Source organism: Epinephelus moara, chromosome 14, assembly GCF_006386435.1.
Source record: "Epinephelus moara isolate mb chromosome 14, YSFRI_EMoa_1.0, whole genome shotgun sequence".
Classification (NCBI taxonomy): Eukaryota; Metazoa; Chordata; class Actinopteri; order Perciformes; family Serranidae; genus Epinephelus; species Epinephelus moara.
The window spans coordinates 23,130,195-23,154,377 of NC_065519.1; the positions used below are offsets into that span (position 1 = coordinate 23,130,195).

Here is a 24,183-nt window from a genome sequence, read left to right on the forward strand (position 1 = left end):
GTGTCTGCCTCCCGGACCGTAACAGGAAGATGATTCCACAGGAGAGGAGCCTGATAGCTGAAGGCTCTAGCTCCTGATCTACTTTTGGAGACTTTAGGGACCACGAGTAACCCTGCGTTCTCAGAGCGCAGTGTTCTGGTGGGATAATATGGCACTATGAGCTCACTAAGATACTGCTGCTTTCGTATTCCTTCTCTCTCTCTCTCTCTCTCGGGAGACGGTATCATATCTCAGCTCAAAATTATACTGTTTCTCACATGCTCACATGCAATCAGTGAGTAAGAGAGGCCCTTGACCTTTCAAGATGCATGGATTTCCTGTCACGGCTACCAGTATAAGAGAGGATTTTTATAGCTCCGCTGTGTATCATTAAGCTCCATCCTTTCCTCCCTCCTTACCACCGTGGTACGACTGTCACTCACATGCTGCTGTAACTGCAGACCTGATGTCCTTATTACCTGTGTTGGCTCTCCCAGTGAGTGTGGGAATGCTGACAGGCTTTTAGGGGCAAGGAGTGTTACTGTGACAACACAGGCACTAAGTGAAAAGGGCTGTTATGAAAGAGAGAGGAGGCGTGGTGGAGCACGGTGGGGGGAAATGCACCTCTGGACCCTCAAAGATCTTTAGAAACTCACACAAGCCGAGGCTGCTGTCAGACGGCGAGCGGCACACTCATGTGTGTGTGATACCGAGCGGAATCAGGATATTTTTTTTTCTTGGAGTATTATTTCAAGTCTGGTGAGGTGCTATGAAAACAACTCTGTTCTCGCTGGGTGACAGATTTCCAATGCTGGCAATAAAGTCTTGTTACTTCCAACTCGTAGGTACAGGTAATGAAATTCGGGCGGCTGGGCTGACATGTGGAGGGAAAATCTCATCTCGCAGTGCCACTGGGCAGCAGGCAGCGCCACACACCTGTAATGTGCTTTGCTGCCCTTGGTCCCTGCGGGGATGACTCCTCCGCCTGACAGGGACCTGCTGAGGACATGTCAGCGGCGCTGGCCTTTGTCACATTGTCATCCTGTTCCTCACACGCCACTTGTCCAATTATCATCCTCTAATCGTCTTTTAATGAAACTGAATGAGGCCTGAGGAGGCCGGGGGAAGCTCCTACAACTGCATCATGGGCAAAAAAAGGTGTTTCATAACAGTCAATGTTACAGAGCTGTATTACCTTAAAGCCTGACTGACTAAATAGAATAATCAATGGATAGTAAAGCAAGAGCACTACAGTAGGTGTTTTATGCCATCAAATCCTTACTCACTGCTGATTGATTATCTATAATATCAACAAACCACATGCAGTGCTGGCTAATGCATCGCCAGGCAGTGACCAAATTTGCTCGTAAATCTTTTATTCTTCCACCTCAGGGGAGTCAAAAAATGAACCATCTATTATGTCCGCAAAGCTAGAATTTGCAACCTAACCAGCACACCCCCTTGAATTATTGAATAAGCTTCCTAGAAAGGGAATGGCCATGCTTTGTGATCTAATATCCTCTCACCATATTTCAAAGTGAAGTGAAGTGTCCTTTTCTGTTTTCATTCCCGGCTGTATGCTATCTGTGCGTGACAGCTGGCTGTAATTTAGCAAGGGTTTGTGAAGGCAATCTGCTCAGCCACACCTGCTTTGGGACTTTGCACATCAGAATTGTCTGGTTATTTCCTCCACAACTGTAACTGCTAACAGCACTTCTCGGACCAGGGCTCAGGATATTCCTGTCACAACCTATGAATTAAATATCATACAGAAAGACTCACTGAAAAAATAACAGTAAAAAAGAAAGAAACGGGAAAAATGTTGGATTCACCGTCTCACCACAGCGAAGCTTGCAAATTGTTCTCTAAAATCTAGATGTCTTTTTTTTTTTTTTTTTTTTGGAAGGCAGGACACGGTCAACCTTGCATTATTGAGATAAAATTCTACAAAGCTTGAGACATTGATTGCAAAAAGGCCATGACCTGTTTTATACAAAGATTTAGCATCTGCTAATGTCCTGCCTTCTTCCTTGTAATGCAAGTGCATTTATAATTAATGGATTCTTGACGTGCAAAAAGTTCATGATAAAACGAAAACCTTTTCTTTTCCATTGAGGCTGAATGTCATACTTTAGCTCAAGAAGATCAGAGTTTAGCTAACAGCATTATTTGGCAAGAAGAGAGGATTAAGCTTATCACAGTGTGACCCCAAAAATGATCTGGAGCGAAAAAATGGACACAAGCTTGGGACAGTTTAATAGGACAGCCTCTGTGAAAATAGACACACACATAGCAGTACTGCGTTACTGAGTATTAGGCCTATACATTTACAGTTTGTTCTGACAAAGTAATTTGACATAAAATATGACGTAAATATAAACAAATTTCCACTAGTTACTTTTGAATTAAATAATGATTGGTTGTCAGAAAAGGACAAAGGGAAGGAAAGTAGCCTGGATACTTCACTGCAAATCTCCAGGTACGCTCATATGATATCAGAGGACATCCCAACACACTGTCTGATTGAGCTGATAACTCTCACATGCCACCAAAGCGACTGTCAGCAGACTCTTATTTCACTGGTTGCACAATAAATGGAAAACATACAGATGAATGTACATGATATCAAACAGCTGGTCTGCACTATCACGTACATCTACACATAGTAGCAAGCTAGTGTGCAGGAATGTTTATGTGTTGCCCGGCAACAGTCCAGTCCAAGTCCAGCTGTGGAACTATTTGTGTTGATGGAGCCAAAAAAATAAAGATTAAATCGCTTGTTACTGGTAACTAATAAACACTCTCAAGGTTGTGCTGTTGTACTGAACATCAGCCCGGCTGTGTTTATTCTTTGGACTTGGTCTGCGGCCTTGCGCCTACAATCTAATCAGACCTGTGCTGATATTTGGTACAAAAGTGCTCCCTCCTATGAGATATAAAGGAGTATGAGTAATGTGATTACTGTTATCAGTGATATGCCTATGACATGGACACACACTTTTACTTTCTCTGACTAGGCTTGTCTTAGTAACTACTTTTGCTGGAGAATTTATTGTCCCAGAAATAATGCTGATTAACAATATGATTGTCAAATTATACTTCTGATTTCCGGTGGTGCGCTACATGGAGTGACTGCCTAGCAACAAAGCTCCAGTATCTGCCTTAAATTTCCCCCAATTCAAGGGTATATATTCATTCAAGTCTGTTCACATCGATTTAATAATGAGTGGGGACAAGACTAGGAAGGGTGGATACAGGTTACGAACTAATGCCGAACGGGAAATCGCAAGAGAAGATGCGGCCGGCGACATTTCAATGGGACAAGATGGCAGTCACAGAGTGGTGAGTGAAGTCTTGACTTCGGGGATGGCAGCGCTCCAGGCCGAATTGAAGAGAGATCTTGGGAGGACATTAAAAAACAAATGGACGTATTCACAATGGTAATAAACTGGAAAGTACAAGACGCGACAAGTCAGGGAGAAGGAGTAGTGAAGCGCGTAGGAGAGATGGAGGGAAACATCAACGATATGGAACGATGGGACATTGGAGTCAAGGGTGTCCTTACCCAGCTGCTCAACAATCACTGAGTGTGACAGGATAAAGTGTCTGATCTGGAGGGGCGATCCAGACGTAAGAATATCAGGATTTACAGCGTCCCAGAGGACGACAAAGGCACCTCAGCAGTGGCGTTTGTTGAAAAAATCAGATGAAGTCGGAACTGGGAGGCAACCTAGGCCTGGACCGCGACCGTGGCCTTGGGACAGAACATGCCCCCCAGGCACCAACAATATGATTGTCGTCTTAAGACCATAATGATAATTTAACAGCACAATAATCCAAGTACACCCTTTCAAAGATAAATGAAAGAATATTCAGACATTGGAGAAAAATATCCCCCAAAAATAAATACATTTTTCTTACTATCCTGGCAACATGTTGGCGAAAATGATGGTGACATTCTTATGTAAACTAACACTCATGTAAATACAAGGACAGTAACGTCGTACAGTACAATATACTGTCCATATTATGGACATGACCTCGACATTTTTCCTGACCTTGATAAGTAGTTAATATTATTTTCATGACAGGCCTTACTCGGACTGTGGAAATCTGATGTTTGCACATCATGGATGATGAAAAAAGGCATTAAAAAATGGGTCTTACGGGTAAAGAGTGGTGTAAGCTGATAGAGGAGTTTAGTGTGGGGGGGCTAAGCTTTATAGGTGCACTGAGTGGATGATAAAGCTCTCATAGTAGGTAAGGTGTGCTCGGTGTTTAGAAAAAAAAAAAGAATGAACAAATTAACCACAAGCACGTGACAAATGAATATGACCCTTCCGAGTCGATGCATCGGTTTAAAGTCCCGATCCTGATTCGGGGACAGCGCTAGCAATATTCTAGTCTCGCTCACCAGACCTTCCTCAAGAAAAGAAAGGTCTGGCTGGGCCGACTCTCACTTTGAGATTGGAGAAAAAAACGCCCCGGCTGCTTGTACTTCTTTCAACCAATCACAATCGTTCTGGGCGGTGCCACAGCAACGGTGCGCTTGCAAAAATATTGCTGGGGGGAAACAGGTTTTGGTGTAACACGCCCACAAAAATATCGCCTACAGGACATGAACCATGGCAGAAAAATGGCTACATCCCCGCAAGACCAAACACCGCAAAAGTTAGTAAAGGACGTGTTGAAAACGGTTGAAAACTGCTACACAACCGGAGGTGGTAGGGCGGGACTTCAGCGGGTGGCTCGTTCCGCCCAATGAGAGGCTGATCTCTGCAGCGAACTTCCGCCCACTCAGACTAGCAATATTCAAACCCACAGCCCTTACTCTGGAAACAAATCACCGATTTATGAATGTGCATTTGCTCCTCGCTACCAGCTGTGCCTCTGAAGCGTGGGAATAACCATGTTAGCCTCTTCTCGTGTTACCACCCTGCTGCAGCACCATTGCTGCCTCCCTCTCCTTCTCTCTCTCTCTCTCTCTGTGGCCTCAGCACGATCGATTCTGATGATTATTACAAGCTTAAAAAGCTCCGGCACTCCCTTCCTACTGTCATTTCCGTTAATGAAGACCATTTTCCATTTAAAGCAAATGCAGCGGTGTCAAATTCAAAGCTGGGTGTATTGGACTGTCTAAATAAATTAGGATCATGTTGCCTGACACGTGTAAGTGGTTGAGAAGGAAGGTGGGATTAATCAAGGTGTCTCGCTCTGGTTAGAAGATATAGGATACTTGGGTTAGAGGAGTATCTCATGTGAAACTCTCTCCAAAACAAACGGACCAAATCAGTGTTGTAGAGCCGTTGTTTGGTTTGTCTGTTCTAGGCTACTGTAGAAACATGGCAGTACAACATGGTGGACTCTGTGGATGAGGACCCACTCCCTATGTAGATATAAACTGCTCATCTAAGGTAAAAAAACCCCCATTATATTATCATCTTACTATATTATATTATTATTATATTTAATGCCTTTTCTGCCAGTATATCCCCCTAAATCCTACACACTGTACCTTCAGACAAAAATGTACGAACAGGTTTAATCTCCATCAAGCCGAGCTCAAAAAGACCAGGATCCAGGTTCATCGCTGAGGTTTTCCTCTCACTCAGTTTGATGAAAGTAATCACGGCTTTGTTATGGATTTGGCCTCTGCTGTATGAGTTATTGACAGAGCGATTGGAGTGGAAATGGGAGTCGGCACACAGCAAGGTCTCCCACAAGGACATTTCTATTATTTTCTCGGCGAGGAGGAAGAAAGAGGAGAATCTGCCACTGATTATCTAACTCACTCACATAATGTCAGACAGTGCAGCTTCCCTAACGTCACAAATTCAGTATGAAATCTCCCTGCGCACCAGAGGATAACACTGTCACTTTTGACAAATGGGTTGTTTAGACCTTTATGACTGCGGCTGTGACTAAACCGGACAAACACACAAGGACATTTCAGTCATTTGTCCAATTAATTTTGCAGTTTTGTTTTGTAGTGACAGCGTACGACTTAACTGAGAACTCCTACGAGGCAAAGTTGCAGAGTCTGGGTGGTCTGACCTGAGCGGAGGTTGGGGGATGTGGTTTGGGGGTGTAGGTCCACGTTTTGGAGTGCGGCAAAATGTTCTGGTCTCTCCTCCGAGGGCCTGTTTAGTCAGACTCGCTGGCCATGGTGATTAACATTTGGGGCCTGGGTGACTCATCCCTGCTTCAGCCTCGACCCAGAGACAATTACAGGGAGTCACAGCACTCCAGCAACAGACACTCCATCATTACCTGTGGTTCAACAGTGCACAGATGACACTCTATCCCTCTCGGCCTGTCTCCCGCTCATCTGAGTCAGACCTTCTATTTTTGAGGGGAACTCTATCCATCTATCAACCCATCAGATGTGTCTGTAAACAATACGAACAGGGTTGTTGGCAGATGGTGCGTGATTATCGCACATTTGTAAGGTTGTTGATCAGTGTATTTAATTTACATTCTTCACTGTGTGACAAGCTGTACTGCTGTATTATGCTCTTTATCTTTGTCAGAAGTAATTAAAAGCTGTTTGAATGTCAGTGTGAATGAGTGCGACCAGATTCTCCTGTTATTTGTCATCCTCACAGAACTTCTTTTAGTTTCAGAGGAGATGGAGAGCTGTCTAATGAGGCATTCAAAGATTAAAATATGAAATATCTTGTGATCGGGCAAGTGGCACGCAGCTCCTTTCTCTGTCACATAACCATACTTCATCAGCTGTATTCAGCACATTGAGGACATTCTCATCATCGGCTGGTCTGCCAACTCAAGGATAAAATGTACCACCAACAAAAAAAAAAAAACTGTCAGCAGTGACAAAATACTCCTTCTCTTTGATTAGCAGTGTAGTCAGAGTGAAAATGGGACAAGAGGAGGAGCGTCTCTAGACAAGATCCCCGGAGGTTTGAACAAGTTGGAGTTAAAGTTGCAGCTGAAATTGAAGCATGAAGAAGGGCTGAGCAGATTCCAGAGGCAGGGTCCGATTTTGAAAATAACACAGCTGTACCGCAGCAAGACACAGGCATGAATCTGAAAAGTGTCACTTAGTTTTACACTGTATGTGAGAACTCTACACTGGGGAACTCTAATCATATGACTATTTCATTTTAATGTTCCTTTAAAGTTGTTATTTTGCAGGACAAATGAACCATCTGCTCCTGCATCCTTAATGCTCAATCAGCTATTAAATTTTCATCAGCAGAATTGAGTAAAAGCAGACTTACTGCTCGTTCTGCCCATACACTGCACGCACAAATGATTTGGTTAGCCACTTTAATGACTTGTGCTCATCAGCCTTGGATGCTACTGCACCCTTGAAAACTAGATCAGTTCACAAAATTAATCCATCTCCGTGGCTTAATGACGCAACACCAGTCATAAAAAAAAAAAGACGACAGAAAAGCTTAATACAATTACAAAGTCAACTTCTGTAAATATGTTCTGCTATTATGAAAGAATGTATTAGAAGGGGGGAAGGGTGCATGAATTACATAAATCTTTAACCTAAAATCACAGCTCCACTTTATTGGTCATGTATTACTGGTCACTAGAAAGCTGTAAAATATAAAACTTGTTCATGGAAAGTATTTATTTATTGTTGTTTCTTTATGGCGATTTGCTATATTGCCAACTCATAACTCTGACAGTTACTAATGACTTTGCTGTTCCCTTCAGCTCTACACAGCTTCGTAACTCATTGTTTGGGTTTTACGAAAGTTGGTCCTCGACTTTCAAAGCTCGTATAGTTGTTTTTGGTCACAATGAAGGCTGTTTTTAGTGAGGAAAAAAAGCTCTAAAAACCCACCGTAGTAAACACAAACACACATAAAGTAGCAAAAACACTAAATCAGAGTTAGAAAAGATGGATAGCATTTAGCAGCTAAAGAGACAGATGTTTTTATCAGGAGTTGGTAGAGACTAAACCAGAGCTAAAATTAGAGTGAATAATGTATGTACATTCACCAGGTGGCCAGAGACATGACTCCAAATGTGTGCACCCATTTTGAACATTATCACTTGACTAAATAGGTGTTGTTAGCAGATATCAGTGCTAAAGATATAGGTTAGAAGGCTCCTGCTACACAGAGTAGCATGTTCAGAATGCCGTTATCACCCCATTAAATGGTCGCTGGCAAAATTTTACACTTCTTTATGTTGCAGCAACGCTGTATTTAACATGTGGTTATGTACTGGTACAAAAACACTTGGTTACAGTTAGGAATAGATCATGTATTGGCTTTAAACACATGTTTGGTGGCACAAAAGCCATGGGAAATGCACTGACCAGTCACTAAAAAAAAATAAATCGCCCATGCTTGGGGCAGATACACTACTGAAAACACAGTGACAGGTCGCAAGAAAGACATCAACATTTGGGAGAAGAAATGCTGCTAGAAATGCAGCCACGAGTTGTTAACAGAACACCTACATTTTGAGGCAGACACGCAACTAAAAACATAGTGACAGGTTGCTAGAAAAACACCCACATCTTGGGCAGAAACACCACTGAAAATGCCATCCTAGGTCGCTAGAAAGTCACCAACATTTGGGGGAAGAAATGTTGCTAAAAACGCAGCAATGAGTTGCTAAAAAACACCCACATTTTGGGGCAGAAACACCACTGGAAATGCAGTGACAATTCACCAGAAAGACACCATTATTTGTTGGAAGAAATGCTGCTAGAAACGCAGCGAGTCGCCAAAAAACACCCTCATCTTGGGGTAAAAACACCACTGGAAATGCCATGATAGGTCGCTAGAAAGTCACCAACATCTGGGGGAAGAAATGTTGCTAAAAACACAGCAATGAGTTGCTAAAAAACACACATTTTGGGGCAGAAACACCACTGGAAATGCACTGACAATTCGCTAGAAAGACACCATAATTTGTTGGAGGAAATGCTGCTAGAAACGCAGCAACAAGTCACTAACAAAATAGCCACATTTTAGGGAGACAACCAAGTTTCAGGGCACTTAACTCCACTGGAAATGCATCGATGTCTCACTGTTGTTGTTTGTTGGTCTCAGTGGTATGTACATTGGCAGATGTCTTGCCTCTGTATTACATCATTCATCTTCCCTTCCACCTCCCAATGACAAAAACAGCTGGTATACATGTTGCTGCAAAACAACAAACATGGCTGTTTAATAGCTGATATCTGCTTTCTAAACATGCTTATCGATGTAGCAGGAGCCTCCTAAACCCTAAATCTTTAATGTTGATAACCACTACTAATGCCTATTTAATAAAGGGTAAATGTTCAAACTTTGTGATGTAACAATTCTCCTCCATATCTGCTGAATGTGTAATCATTTTATAAGTTGATATGTGGATGTTGTGTTGACCTCCAAGTGGCCAGAACAATTTGATATGATACAATTTTCCTCCTTTAGACACAGAATATTCCTCAGTCTTGCTCATTTGAAGCTGTAATGCAGCATTCAGCACAGTTGATTATGTAATTATAATTGACTGCATCATGGACTTAATCCTGGTTTTTAAATAGAATCTTCTCAGCAGATGTCACCTGTTGGGGTCATATATGTCTCAGTGCTTCTGTTGTTTGCTCCATGTTCCCTATTGGCATCTCCATTCCCGACCAAGCGTGGCACAGCCTGCCCGCTCCATACATTCCTGACTTTATCAGCTCAACTTGGAATCCTCAGGCTGTAATTATAAAGCGTATGTGGGTTTATCATCAGGGCTTTTTACAATTATTTTCGTCTTCTTTCTTATTACTATCTCCTTTCAAATTTTGCTTCATGTTTCCTTTTGTTATCTTTGCTTTAATCACTTTACTCCTCCTGTATCGATTCCCTCCTGGAGGAAAATTGTGAGATGAGTGCAGTGTGGGTATATAATTATTGTCTCTGTTACTGTGAATGCGGTTATTCTAAAAAATGTGACAAAACCATGTGGGACTGTAATAGCTTGTTCTCTTTCTACATCCTATTTTTTACTAATTCAGTGTGTCAGCACTACCGCGGGGCTACAGTTTGCCCAGCGAGTCACTGCTGTCAGACTGTCAGAGTGTCACCCCAAGGCACTGAGGACCAGCAGCTTTTAACACACTAATGTCAGAGCCGATTCCAATAACCCATTTAGTATTTACTGTGCATGATGACACAAGAGATTATTCCTTATTAGCATCATCAACAACAGTTAGACTGGGCAACAGTTTCCTCACCGATGCTATTACATATCAACCCAAAGACAGTTACTGGAAACCTTATCCGATATGGAAATCCTCTCAAAGTCAATTGCTGTAATTATATCCGCATTTCTAATATTTTCATATAATCCACTCTGTAGGAGTGCAGTGAGCTCCCTCAGTGTCCTGCAGAGATGCCGAGGTTATTCAGATTACAGTAGGAGGCATTTAAGGCGGACTCCAGCCCTAGTGTGATTCCAAGCAGCCTTTTCAGCATGCGATAAGTGGGAGGCTCAGGGGGGTTTGGAGGGCATTTAAAAGCTGGACGCAGTGGTGCCAACCACCAAGCTCCCTATTAACATCACCCTGTGCATGCATATGCAGCTTTACACTTCAGTGTCCCAAAACGAAGCACAGAAACACTGGCTGCATTATTTAATTCGCTCCTTTAAGAGCACACTGTCAGCAATGTGCAAACGGGGAGGGAGAGCAGGAGAGGCACTGGCACAGGAAGGACTTTCCTCACTGGGGAAAAGCCTTTTATTTCAGACACAGTGATTCTCTATGGATGAGGTGAATAATCCTGTCAACACAGTGCGCAGGCTGCCAAAACACTGTGAATTATTATCCAATTATGATTTGTTTTTCAGTGGACTTCCAGGATTTTCATGTGTTGGTCCTTCTGCTCAACTGGAAAGAAGAGACGGGCTAACACATTAAACACACACGAGTTGGTTATATAAGAGATGGAGCTTTATGCTGTTACTGTTGTTTTATCTTATTGACCCAACTAGGAAAGCAACCCACACTGGCACTTAGCATACAGGCACACGGGCTTCAGCGTGACCCTGATAGTTCAGCCCATACCGGCAGCGCGTCAGATAAAGGCTCCCATGGTGCAAGTGGAGACGGTGTTAAAATGGTCATGCATGATAAAGCAGTGGGAGAACCCATCCATACAGCTGCAGGAGTGATATGCAGAGTGTTCGGCTGGACTGCGTTATCTTAAGTGCACACAGGAACAGCGAGTAGTGGCCCATACTTGGACACCTAGGATGGAGGTCAGTCTTAAAAGAGGAGCGATATACCCTGCATGGGCCCTGGGGGCACTTCAGAGAGAGAAGAGAGTGTGACTCATGGGGCAGCAGCAGAGAGACAGACAGGCAGGCTTCCTTCAGACCAGCACAACCAGAGCGATTCAGTCCTTTTAGTCTTTTAAACCCAACAAGCTGCCAGTCCCTAATGCGGTAGGCGAATAGACAATGTGAGAAGTTACTGTATACAGTAATTTCCCCTGCCACTTGATGCAGATTCTCTCCAGTAGTGTGATTGCTGTAATTTTATACATTTTTCCAGTATGTCCAGATCATCCACACTGTAGGAGTAAACTGAACTCCCTATGTGTCCTGCCTCTAAATCATCCTAAACCCAACCAGCTGACAGTCAATGACGTGGACAGTGTGGGAGGTTGGGACTGGCATTGACAGTAATTTCTTCTTCTCTGGTCCCTCAGACAATGTTAGATTCAACATCTATCCAGTGGGAAGGAATGACACAGGTGTGATAACTCATGTTGGTCCCCCTAATAGCTCCTGCTACTGGAGCAAAAATCAATTTATCACAGCACTGTAATGTTCATGCAAATTCAAATTCAAAGATCTGTCCAAGTGCTTTAGATACTGTGCTTTATTAAGGCATTAAAAGACATCTAATCTTTATATCCTTTGTTTTTTTCCCCTCCCTTTAGTCCTCCCCTCTTGACATTTAGAAGCACATACATGGATAAAAATACCAAGTGATGATAAAAACTGTGCTGGATATGAATAAATGAATGGGGGGGCGGGGGGGATATGATGTCTCAGAGGACCACATATTTTTCCAAAGATGGAATGCTTGAAATGAGCTTCAATTATTAATTAGCAAGAAGCAGAAGAAAGGCTGGAAAAAAGGAAATGGTGGGGGGAGAAAAAGAAAGGAGAAGGAGGTAGTTAAAAAAATAACAAGACTTCAGCAATGACAGCAGTTGTGTGGTGGTATTTAGCTACTGCTGTGCTTTGAATTCGATACCATCAGAATGCTAACATGCCCGTAATGATATTATTATAACATGCTAATGTTTAGAAGGTAACATTTTCCATGGCCAGTGTAGTTTAGCATGCTAGCATGCTAACATCTGCACTAGCACTAAATACAACCTAGTCTGATACCGAATTGAAAATCTCTAACATGTTGGCATAAACTGGGAAATTATCTAAAAATTTGAGGATTCAGAAACACAACAAGTTCTGATATGTAAAATAAAAAAAGAAAAATTTAAGATCCTGCAATATTTCATTGTCAGCAATCAAATGTAAGCAAATCTGTGGCACTGACCAACAAAAGCTCAGATTTCCTTGAGTTGTATCTCTTCCATTGAAGCATGCATTCAGATGGCACCCAGGAGGATTTGATATGCTCATCTGAGGCTCATTCAAGTAACTCAACTTGCAGCCAGAGTTGCAGAGTTCATCTGTTATGAATAGTTTCCAGCAGATTGTTGCTTACTACTCATCAGTGTGATAGTGGGAAACATGGCATTAGAGCTAAGTGAGAGTGTCAGAAGTCAAATTGTTATTCTAAGCAAAGAGGAGCTTTCTCAGCATCCAAACATGGCTTAACTACAGATTTCTAAGTAGGCAGTGCATGGAAACACTTTACAAGAACTCCATGACTGCCTGTGGCTCAGGAGGCAGAGCGGGTCGTCCATTAACTGAAAGATCAGCGGTTTGATCTTTCATTCAGTCCACATGTTGAAGTATCCTTGGGCAAGACACTGAACCCCAAATGGCTCCTGATGGTGTGTGATCAGTGTGTGAGTGCATGTGAATGTTTAATTGAGTAGCAGCTGGGACCTTGTATGGTAACCTCATCACTTTGAATGGTCAGAAGACTAGCGAGGCGCTATACAAATGCAAGTCCATTCCATTTACTTTTATGACAACCAACGTGTCCTGACTGTCATGGACTTTCCTCCACAGTTACCTCAACTCAAGCCCACTGAACATTTAAGGAGGCAACTGAAGACCGGGGAAGCCATCATTCTGTGACATCACAAATAGCTCTTTTGAACATTGCCAAATCATGCTGGGATCACATGGGTTATCAGGTTTTATCACAAACTTGTGGAGTCCATGCCAGCTCAAGTGCATGCTGTCATTAAAGCAAAAGTGGGGCATGCCAAATACTAAGATATTGTAAAATTAAAAAATGTTTTACATTGGAAACGTTCAAAACAGAAGTAGCTTGGTCCGTGTATCATTCGTTCATTCCATTTTCAATTTAAAATCAAAAATCAAAAAACGGTTTGTTTTTTTTCAATTTAAAATCAAAAATCAAAAAACGGTTTGTTTTTTCATTATTCGTTTAATAATCAAATTCAAAAATACAAAAAACGGTTTGTTTTTCTTATTTTCGTCTCGTAATTACGAGATCCTTATCTCGTAATTACGAGATCTTTTCTCGTAATTACGAGATCAGGAAAGGTGCCACATTGGCCACTGCTTCGCTCAGAACCACATACTGCACATCCACGAAGGGGGGTCAGAACTACTGTAACCAGCTGCCACTCAAGTGGTGCCATCTTGACTATATCCCATATCTTTATTATAGTGTGTATATATTGTAAATTACGACGGAGTATTAGGGTACGATGGAGTATTAGGGCCACATTGAAGAAAAAGAAATTCGGAGATTTCGAGAATAGAGTCGAAATATTACGAGAAAAAACTCAGAATATTTCGAGAATAAAGTCATAACTGAGAAAAAGTCCTAATATTACGAGAATAAAGTTGAAATATTAGGCTATAAGATTAAAGTCATAATATTACGAGACTAAAGTCGAAATATTATGAGATTAAAGTTGTAATATTTCGAGAATAAAGTCGTAGTTTTTAAGGAAATAACCAACAACAAACAGAATGTTTGTCTTTCATGCCGTTGTAAGTAGCCTGTGCGGAGCCTGTGTTATATAACAACAATAACAAATTCCAGCACTTGAATAGGCCATAGTTCAACACAGCAGCATGTTACATCAGACTGTACTTAAGTCCAAGGGTGGTCTCAAGTATGGTTCTCTGTAACGGTTCACATCAAGTGAAGTGAACAGAAGTGAACTGCTATTTAAGGCTTTAACGAGTGTCAGCTAGGGGTCTCGTGTATACCAGTATTGATGATGATTATAATATTTAAAAATGATAACCTGTTAATAATACATATATGATAATGTCTTGTAAATAATGCAGCACCTCTTTAATAATTTCCATCTCTCTGCGGTCTTGCTTTGTCTTCCTCCCATAACGCCATCTGGTTGCCTTTCACGATCCATTAAGTGTAACTGCTGTTTTATACGCTTTTGTACAGTTATGGTTACAGACTCTATCTCCACCTCCCTACACTTGTATTTTGAGTGTAATTCATTTTCCAAAAGAAGAGGCAAAATGCTAGCCTGGAAATCCAGACCCAAATCTAGAAAGATTTAGGGTTTGGCTACGAGTAATGCAAATGGCCCAACTCGAGGGGCAGCACCAAGCATCGATTTGAAAATATCACTGCACGCAATTGGATAACACTACGACCAATCAGAACAATACATGGGGTGACGTATCCAGAGCACTACCAGTGGAGCTAACTGGTAGATTACACTCTTGCCGTATCCGGTCGGCAAAATAGCAAAAACGTCCTTCTTGCAAAGGAAAGATTCGAGCGCCGTCTTCTGTTCCTCTTATAGAGAAAAAGCCAAGTCTAACTCATTCATTGTAGCGTCCAAAGCCGTTTCAAACAACTGGCGTTCATCTTGCAATGTTTACTGACTGATTCCGGACTTCGTCGTCGCAGCACTGTCGTCATCTGTTTAGCTCACCTCTCGCCCACCTATATCAGATACACCGATGTGATTGGTGCAGCTCGGCTACAAGGGCGTGGGTAATGAGCATCATTACTGATTGCCAGAGTGACTCGCTGAGCAAATTCAAATTGTGCTCTCGCGAGAACTCTGGATTTCCAGGGTAGCAAAATGCACAAGTTAAAGATGAATTTGACTGACAGCATTTTCCCCCCAAATTTTCATAAATATCACGATAATATTGTTATCCTTAACTCTTGTGGTGAATCTGATATTGCACCAGCCCAAGTTGCAAATGTATTATTCCAAAATCTGTATTTGCATAGCGACCGCCATGATGAAGTAGGAAGGCAATCGAAAGGGTCGTTCTGACATTATCTCCAAATATAAAGAATAGAAGACATAATAGGAAGCTCAGCTCTATTGTATGGGCTTGGGATCCTCCAATAGGTGCTCTTTTACACACTGTCATGTCAACATTAACAAATCTCACATAGATGATGACACAAGTGCACTCAGGTACAAACTAGCACAACTAAACTGAAAGCAAAGCAGCGGGGAAGTGGAAGGGGTTGGCAATTGTACTCAGGCACTAGGGCTGTGTTTTAGCAAGTATCTGGCAATACGATATGCATCACGGTATAAAGAATACGATTCAATATATTGCTATAAAAGGTGCATTCTTTATGACTCAGCCTGTTTCCTAGGGCTTCTATGTTTAAGCTAGCGATATGTTGTTACGTTGGCGTGGAGGAGTGAAATGGCTAAAGATAGATCACAACACTGTATGTAGTGGTCAGGGGTTTAAATACAACACAAAACCGCCACAAATCTTTGCATGTAAGGTATTAATTAAAAACTTAAGAGTGTTTTTGAGAATCGATACAGCATCACAAAACATAGTAGCACTATACTCAAGTGTATCAATATTTTCTTGCACTGCAACTGTGCACAGTAAGAATCAACTGCACCTAATATGAAAACACCCTAGGTGGGTAGATTTGATACGAAAAGAAGCAGCAGCATGTCCAGCAGCACAAGCTTCTTAGGTTTTCTTTAACACTTTAGAAGGAGAGGTCCGCCAACAAAACCTGCCCTACAGCAACCCAAGCAGAACATATCACCTAAAAAGTAAGAAGAAGGAGTCATCTGCTATCAAACATCAAACACTCAGTGAGACGTTTCTGGACAAAGTGATGGACTGACCAACCCACAGAGTGTCATTGCCATCTCAAGGGTCATGTTGTTAGCGTGGCTAAGATGTGGACTCTGTGTACTGACTTCTCTCACAGATGGAGCTTTTAGAGCACTGTGGCGTTGCATCAATTTACCAACAGAGAAAATACAGTGTACTGAGCTACAACATAACACAGCTGCAACTGTCGACCAATCTATACTCTCTGCTAATAAAACTTACACACGCCCAAAGGCCACTGGCACCAAGTAGTGCCTTTGAACTTCTCGTCATGGCTCATTACTAATATTTACCCACTAATGGCTCATAAAACTCATCTGGGTAAAAGTTTTGCGTGATTGTACCACTCATACGATGGCGATAATACCTGCCTTCAGGTATGAGTTGACTGTCAAGAATTATCCAATCAAACATTTAATGACCTGAATAAAAAGAAGAGGGGACTCAGCAGGAATCCTAAACTCTTCGCGCTTTGGTCCTTCGGCGACAAATAATTGCGTGTTTTCAAAAACCAGGCAGCCGTCACGGCTTGGAAGAACCAGTCTTAGCCCTCAAGTCACGAAGGGGAAAAAGGGGAAGACACACACACACACACACACACACACACACTCACACTCAGGGATGAGAGATGTTAGCTATTAATAGTTTGTGAGCTTTACCCCGTCAGAGCAGTAAAGTGGACTCTCTCCTCCGCTTAATTGCAGTTCCCAGCACAGTAGTGCTTCTCATCATGATTTGAGTTTCGTTTTTGTGCGTCTCTTGGTGCCAATCCTATTCATCTACCCTGCCATATTCTGTCTGCTAAGCATGCCAAACGTAGCAAGGAAAAACACAACAACTCAAACGAGTAGTGTGCATTAAAGCGGCATTAAGCTTGTGTACGAGTTCCTGTTCCTGTGTGTGTATGCATTTACAGTATGTGTGCAACCTACTTCTTCTGTTAGACCAAAACTTCTTGAGGCAATAAGACGTCCTGCAGTTATTGGATTGTTTTGCTTCACTTCCTCTTTTCGTGGGAGGAGAGAGACAGAGCAAGATAGTACTGCAGCACCTACACTGCATGGACAGAGACAGCCTCCTCCCCTCGCAGGCCTCTCTAATGGCTAAATACATCACATTCACCTTTATCTAACAGCCTACACAGTTAACTTAACGGTTCTGCAACAGATAACGCCCGTATAAGTAATATGTATTTTCACCCATACTCTCTATACATTTCACAAAAGGTGCTGCCCACACTTGAAATATTTTTATCCCCTGACGCGGACTACACTAGCCTTTAGTTCCTCGCAGTAAGGTGCTGATGTCTTCCAGCTGACAGGGGCTCAGGCCTTTGGGATGAAGCTGCCAGTGTTTTCCCAGGCGGCTGAGCATATTGGTGGCCATCTGCCTCTCTGCAAGCAGCGCCTTCACACTGTGCCAGGCTGCCCACCCACGGAGTCCAGAGGCCGTGGGCGCTCTGCCCTCAAAGCCCCAGCACCTCTCTGTCGTTTGGCCTCTTTGACATCTTCAGCTAGTGAGTGGCACTGACGTAAAATGTAAGACGTTACATCAATTAAATTAAAAGGTCAGGTGCTACATTAAGACCACATATGCGGTGTCACATTGTTATTTCTTTGTATGTGAGAAATTCTTCTGCATCCTCGGCTTTCTTCCTCAAAAGCTTCAAATCAAAAATGTCATTTTTCAAAGACGGAAGGGGCAGGAAAAAAGAAAAACCCTGTCACTCTCAGAATCATCTGTCTGTTGTCACTGCGTATGACTAAAACATGAAATGATGAATATTCCCTCAGGCAGCATCCTGACAAGCAAAAACTAGCCTCTTAAATGCATTGCCTCCAGGCATGTGTAGCATTACATAATGAAGCGCTGCCGTGAAATCTATGAAGATACCCAGTTTTACATGCGACTACAGTATGTTCTCGCTGTGGCGTGACAGCTTCCTAGAATACATGGAGAATAATGACAAAACTGAATAAACAATGAACGCATTACCATGTTGAACAGACACACAAAACAGACCCACATGCCGTGCACAAATATTTTTGACAGCAATGTGACGCCTGTCATGAAATCCAGGCTTCGAGGGAGAGAAGCCATTTGTCTCTTGATCGTCATATTTGATTATTGATAATCATTCCTGGATCCCTGGCAGAGACTTTAGGAGACTGGAAATGACCACTGCTACCCTACCAGCTTGAGTACTTACAGTAGACAAGTGAATTGTTGCTGGAAATGCGCATCCACTTCCTTTCATGCTGCCAACTGCTGACGTGTGACACTGTGTTCTGGGCACACAAACCAAGCAGCATTGTAATCAGAAATAGAGATTTATAAGGTGTCCGAGTACAAAGGAGGTCCTGACAGTTTTTCTGGGTGAGCTGCAGACTGGAGGTGTTTATAACAAAGATGGAGGTTTGCAGGAAAATTTTCAAGTTGTTGCCACAGTGACACATGGTTAACAACATGCCAGAAAGAGAAGTTTTACCTCTGAAGCAGCTGCTGTCAACTATCATTCCACATCCTGTCTCTCCCATCCCTCCACTAATCTGTTTACCTCGCTATATAAACGGACAATCATTAGGAGCGGGACGAAACAACAGATTTGGGACAGCGGGACAGGATCAGTCAGCCGCGGCCTGCTTACAGCACATTTCTTTACCATCATCGGTAGCAGTAGATCCCGTGGTTTAAGTCTGATCAAAAGAAGCTTTTTTTTCTTTCTTTTTTTTTAAGTGGGCTGTCAGAGTACTGGCAGAAAAATAACAAGCTATTCGTCGGTCGAGGAGGAATAACCACCCCCTCATTGGCCGTTCCCAATCCCGGCCCTCGAGAACCAGCTACTTCCTCCCCGCCGAACATCCACGTAATTAGCCACCAATACTGCTCACCCTCTCCAATCAAACAGCAGCTATTGAAAGTGAGGCGCCATGGGGACGAGGTAATTACCCTTGACACTAAAAGGACCTCTCATCGCCCAAACCCTCACTGATGGGATTGAGAGCTTATTAAAACATTGGAGGGCTGGAGTTTGCCAGACTAGTGATGGTTCAGTGTTAGGAAGAAGGTCCTGAAGGACTGAAAGAGAGAGATAGGCTTGATTTTGTTTCAAGATGGCTGACAGAGAGGCTTCCTGACACCCGAGCATGTGGTAGATACACACTGATACGGACCAGTGGGCTGTCAGGAGCCCGTCTACGGGTCACTGCCTTCAGAGAATGTTTCTTTCTACATATAGACCAGACACTGTAGCACACACACACACATAGAGTCAGACTTACCTTTCTGTACACAATCATATTGGGGGAGTCCTCCTCTGGATCAGTGGTGCCCACACCTCCCTGGTCTCTGGACCCCTCCGCCATTTTCACTCAGTCCTGTCGAAGAAACACATGAACCCCATGAAACACAGCACCAGGCATCCGCCGGACGGTGGAAGAACAAAAAAAAAAAAAAAAGAGACAACTCGATAAACATCAGTCAGCATTTCTATTTCCCCCCGGGCACCAAAAATTCCTCTGGCTTTTATCGTCATGACATTTAGCTGCCAAAATGTGTGCTGCTGTCTCGGTAAGGAGACGCCTGTCAGAGTCGGGACAGATAAGAGAGCTAAGGTAGGCTGATGGAAGCTGAATATTAACTAAGCTGCAAAGTCAAATCACGAACATACAATACCGCAGTGGTTCCAAACCAGGCGTACTCCTGGGGCACTTCTGCACTTACCATGAAAGATTGTAGAGTGGTTCGAGTAATTCAATGATTTTTCATGGTTTGAATAAAAAGAGCCCACATTTTAAAGTCCCTCTCCAGACAGAATTCTTACATTAATATATTCTTTACCATGTTTGTCCCACATAAAAAACTTTGTAAAAGGGCTGTAAGCAGATCTACTGCTTCTCCCTCATTGGGAAATTACTATAAGTTTTACTTTCTCCAGTGCTGCTTGCACTTAGTTGAACCATGTAAGAGCAGAATGCATCAGGATGGCCAGCGTTAGAGGAAACTTAGGAGAGATTCAGCCATATGTGTCTGAGCTTCAGTCAGACCCACACACAGATGTGGGGTTTGTTGAGCACCAAAATCAGCGACTAGAAGATGTATCAGAATGGTAAGTGTAGTTAGCATCTCCTTATTTATGTTATTTGCTAGCTTGTTAGCTTGTAACTGGCAGCGGCTGACATTAGTGTTTGTGACACATAGAGTAATATCTGCGACAACTGGGGTTTTAGTAAAGTAGAATGAAGCTCCAGGGTCAGGTTTAGATCCAAGAACTGCACACATAACCATGTTTGCTGTCAAAACTTTCACTATGCTAATGCTAACTCTGCTCTCTGTATTGAGAAGTCAACTCCACGCTGGACTTTTCAAGTTTCTTTGCCTGTGTTGCGTCAAATTCTGTTGCCCCCGTCTATATGTGTTTGCTGTATTAGACAGTTATTGGCTTAAAATTCGGTATAGTCAAGGTCAGACATGTAAGGGACATAAACATAAGAAAAATTTAAGTTAGCTGTAACACCTGAACTTGCGATTGGCTGTGTGTTGATGGGTTAGCATCAGCAGATAGGTCTAAACTGTTCGTAAAAGTAATGGATGAACACAAAGCTAGCTGAAATAGCTAAACTTCACTGGATGAATGGTTGAAATAGATAACGTTAGCGAAAAGTAATGCACAAACAGTTAAAATAGGTAACTAAAGATAATGGATAAATGGTTGGATATAGACGACTTTTCGACCGTACTCGGATCTTCACAAGGTCAAAATGTTTGGCAAGTGGAAACCACACGCATTTTATATATCATGCACACCAACAGGCTGACAGGCTCAATAACTGCAGGTGTGGTAAGGCATCCAAATTACCAAGGGTGATAAAACAATGGACAAGAAGCAATTCAATAAAGTACACTGAGAAAAAAACAGTAATAAGAAAGCCATACTTCAAATTTTAAATCAAATATCTTAATTAATAAGCCACATCAAATTCATCATCCAACATAACACAGTCCTGAACGCAGGTGATGTTGACTATGATATACGGGATGAAGAATGTGATATTATTTGTTTGACATTTTTAAGTATTTACTTTACTGAATTGTTTATTGTCAAGTGTTTCATCACCCTGGACAGTTTAGGTGGTCAACCACATCTGCCGTCACACAGCTTGTCAATCTACTGGTGTGCATTAGGTATAAATATATGTGTGGTTTCCACTTTTCAATCATTCTGACCATATGAAGATCCACATAGGATTGAAATGTTGTTTTAATTCAACTTTTAGGGCATGAAGTAAGTGTACAGGTGTTGCTTTCTCTTCGTATACACTGTTCTCTAATAACCTACATGATGTGCGTGTATTTAATCCCCTTAAAAATGGATAAACCGTGGAAACTTTTCTTGCTCAATGTGGTAGCAGTCCAAATGCAAACTTGACCACACTGACAATGCAACTGTATGAAAAACATATCGCACTAACATCCACTTTTAATGTAATCAATAGTGTCAGATAACATCAAATTAAAAATCAATTCCGATGCACGCAGGTTGAGAATCACTGCAGTACAGTGTATCAGCGCGACTCAGGGGAGTCGAGATGGCAGTAATTATGTATACAGCACAGATGTGTGCCTACAACACACAGTCAGTGTGGCTGTGAGGAGATGAGTCATCTTTCCTTACAAAAAACTGATGTTCATAATGCATGAACCCTCACTGAGGTGATACCGAGAGTTTAACTGTGGTCAATGTGAGCCGCTATGTTTTTTTTGTTTTTAATGCGAAGCGTTAATGTTGGCTCCATTAGCTGCAATCATACGATGGTTACCTCTGATTTGCCTGCACTCCCCACAATAACCCCCCTCCCCTCCCCCCAGGCTTCGTGCTTTGAGAGCTGCTGTTAAGGGATTTATTTACAACCCTTACACAGTCCCCATCACTTTCTCTCCCTCCCGCTCTCTCTCTCTCAGTCTCTCAGGAGAATTAATTCTGCTTAACTAAGGATTTCCATAGCCTACGCTGACGACTGGGCTTCAACGAGCCCCCTTAGCCCCGTCTACCCTTTGCCATTGAAGGCTCCTGTGTGCATTAAACGGGTTAAACCATTTATTAGTCCTTTAATCGTGCTGAGGAAAGAGGGGTGAAGGGGGTGGATTACACAGTTCAGCACATTCATAATTTTTGGTACTTATAAAGCACAAAGTGCGAGAGGATAAAGCTGGCAGGGAAAAAAATAATAATCGCGGTGCTCACTGGGCCTCATTATTCACTGTAGAGGCTATTTGTGTTCCAAAAAGAACTATGATGAGCTATTGAAGGGAGAAAGCACAGAGGACACAGATAGCATTTCATGACAGGCACACATGAGCGGGCACAATATGAAACCTTCATACATTAACTGAATTAGTAACACTGCATCTTGCCAAGGGCTAGCCGCTAGTAAGGGATTTGGAGTAGTTGAATTATGTAATTGTTGCCGTGCAGTCTTACAAGTCTGAACAACTGCAGATAATGGCTCTGGTGGAGAGAGGGGGGAAATTTAAATTGTTAAAATTCACCCGCTTGTGCAGCAGCACACATGTGAGGTGGCTTTGTCACCACAGTTGAGCACTTTAATCTATTACAACACGGAGTGTGGTGATGCGCATGGGTGAATAAGTAATCATCCGCTCTCGCCTTAGTGTTTGTTATTGCCACCAGAAGTGCGGAGTGCAGCACTCTCCATTGGTTAACACGTCTGTGCTCTTTTTAGAGCCTGAGCACATTAGACAGCTAATCTTTGCATCCGCCTCAAGGGCCGTAAAGAAAGGCAGGCAGTATGGATTGCATAGCACCTGCTTAAAGGAAACAATAGCGAGACAATAGGTCCCTTGTGGACAGGAAGCTGTAATTCTGAAGAACAACTTCCTCCCAAATGAGCTGCTCGAGCGTGCAAATCAAACTCCACAGAGAGGCCCGCTCAAGATGTTAATTGAAAGCTCGTGTCAAATGGAAATGGATGGAATATGGACAGTTGCTAACAGAGAGCCAGAGAGCACCAGTATGCCCTCGTGTACAGCACAGGTGTGTCTTCGCACATGCCTCAAATCCAAGCAAACACTTATTTATGCAAAGACAAACATGAAAGGACACTGCACATATTCACAGGGCAGACCCCCCCCCCTCTGCAACAGTGCACATAAACAAGCCAATAGACGTCCGGTCAACTGAAACAAACTGAACAAACCGCAAAAGAGTTCACACACACACACACACACACACACACACACAGAGTGAACTGTGCTCCACACACACCCACAACCATATTGTGGCTGTGAGTCCCAAAGCCATGTTCAATTTCAGCAGGCGAGCAGGCGAGCAGCCGAGTGCGATGCAACATCTGTGACACCTGGCAGTTGCCATTACTGAAGCATTCATTACCTTAGAAACAAAATAATGCCTGGTCCACTCTGCTCCCCCGGTTGGCTCCCCCTTAGCAACAAGCGGCGGGCAGGTTCATGGTATAATTGGCAGAGGGGGAGAGAAGGGGATGAAGAAGAGAGGGTGATGAAAGCAGTGAAGCAGCGAGGAAGAGAGAGAGGGGGAGAGAAGCTGGCTGGTCACTGCAGTATTCCTCTATTACTCCTCCTCTTCTCCTTCTTCTTCTTCTTCTCTCTTCACCAGTCCTGCCTTGCCCCGGCAGTTTAGGAGATCCTCACATGTGCGCACCTCGTTCATCCCCCCTCTCCCTCTGTCTGCATGTGCTCGGGTCTGAGCGAGAGCGAAAGAGTGTGTGTGTGTGTGTGTGAGAGAGAGAGAGAGAGAGAGAGAGAGAGAGAGGGAGGCAGGGGGATGCTGTGCAATAGAGAGGCAGATCAAGTTGGAAAAGGGGGAGGGATGAAGGAATTAGAGAGAATATAAAGAGGAAAATAGAGGGAGGAGAAAGACAGACAGAACAAGGGTGTGTGTGTGTGTGTGTGTGTGTGTGTGTG

The 24,183-nt window shown here is 42.9% G+C and overlaps 1 protein-coding gene across 2 annotated transcripts in view; it reads right to left on the reverse strand.

Annotated features, from left to right (window-relative positions):
* The window catches only part of LOC126400992 (regulator of G-protein signaling 6-like), a 62,198-nt gene extending 38,238 nt beyond the window's left edge, over positions 1 to 23,960 (reverse strand). For both annotated transcript variants that reach the window (XM_050062017.1, XM_050062016.1), the window contains exons 1-2: positions 23,633 to 23,960; positions 19,503 to 19,598 (exon numbers count right to left, since the gene is read on the reverse strand). In XM_050062017.1, coding sequence (XP_049917974.1) covers positions 19,503 to 19,586 — 84 coding nt within the window. In that variant the 5' untranslated portion in view covers positions 19,587 to 19,598; positions 23,633 to 23,960. The remainder of the gene's footprint in view (positions 1 to 19,502; positions 19,599 to 23,632) is intronic.
* Positions 23,961 to 24,183: the final 223 nt, after the last annotated feature.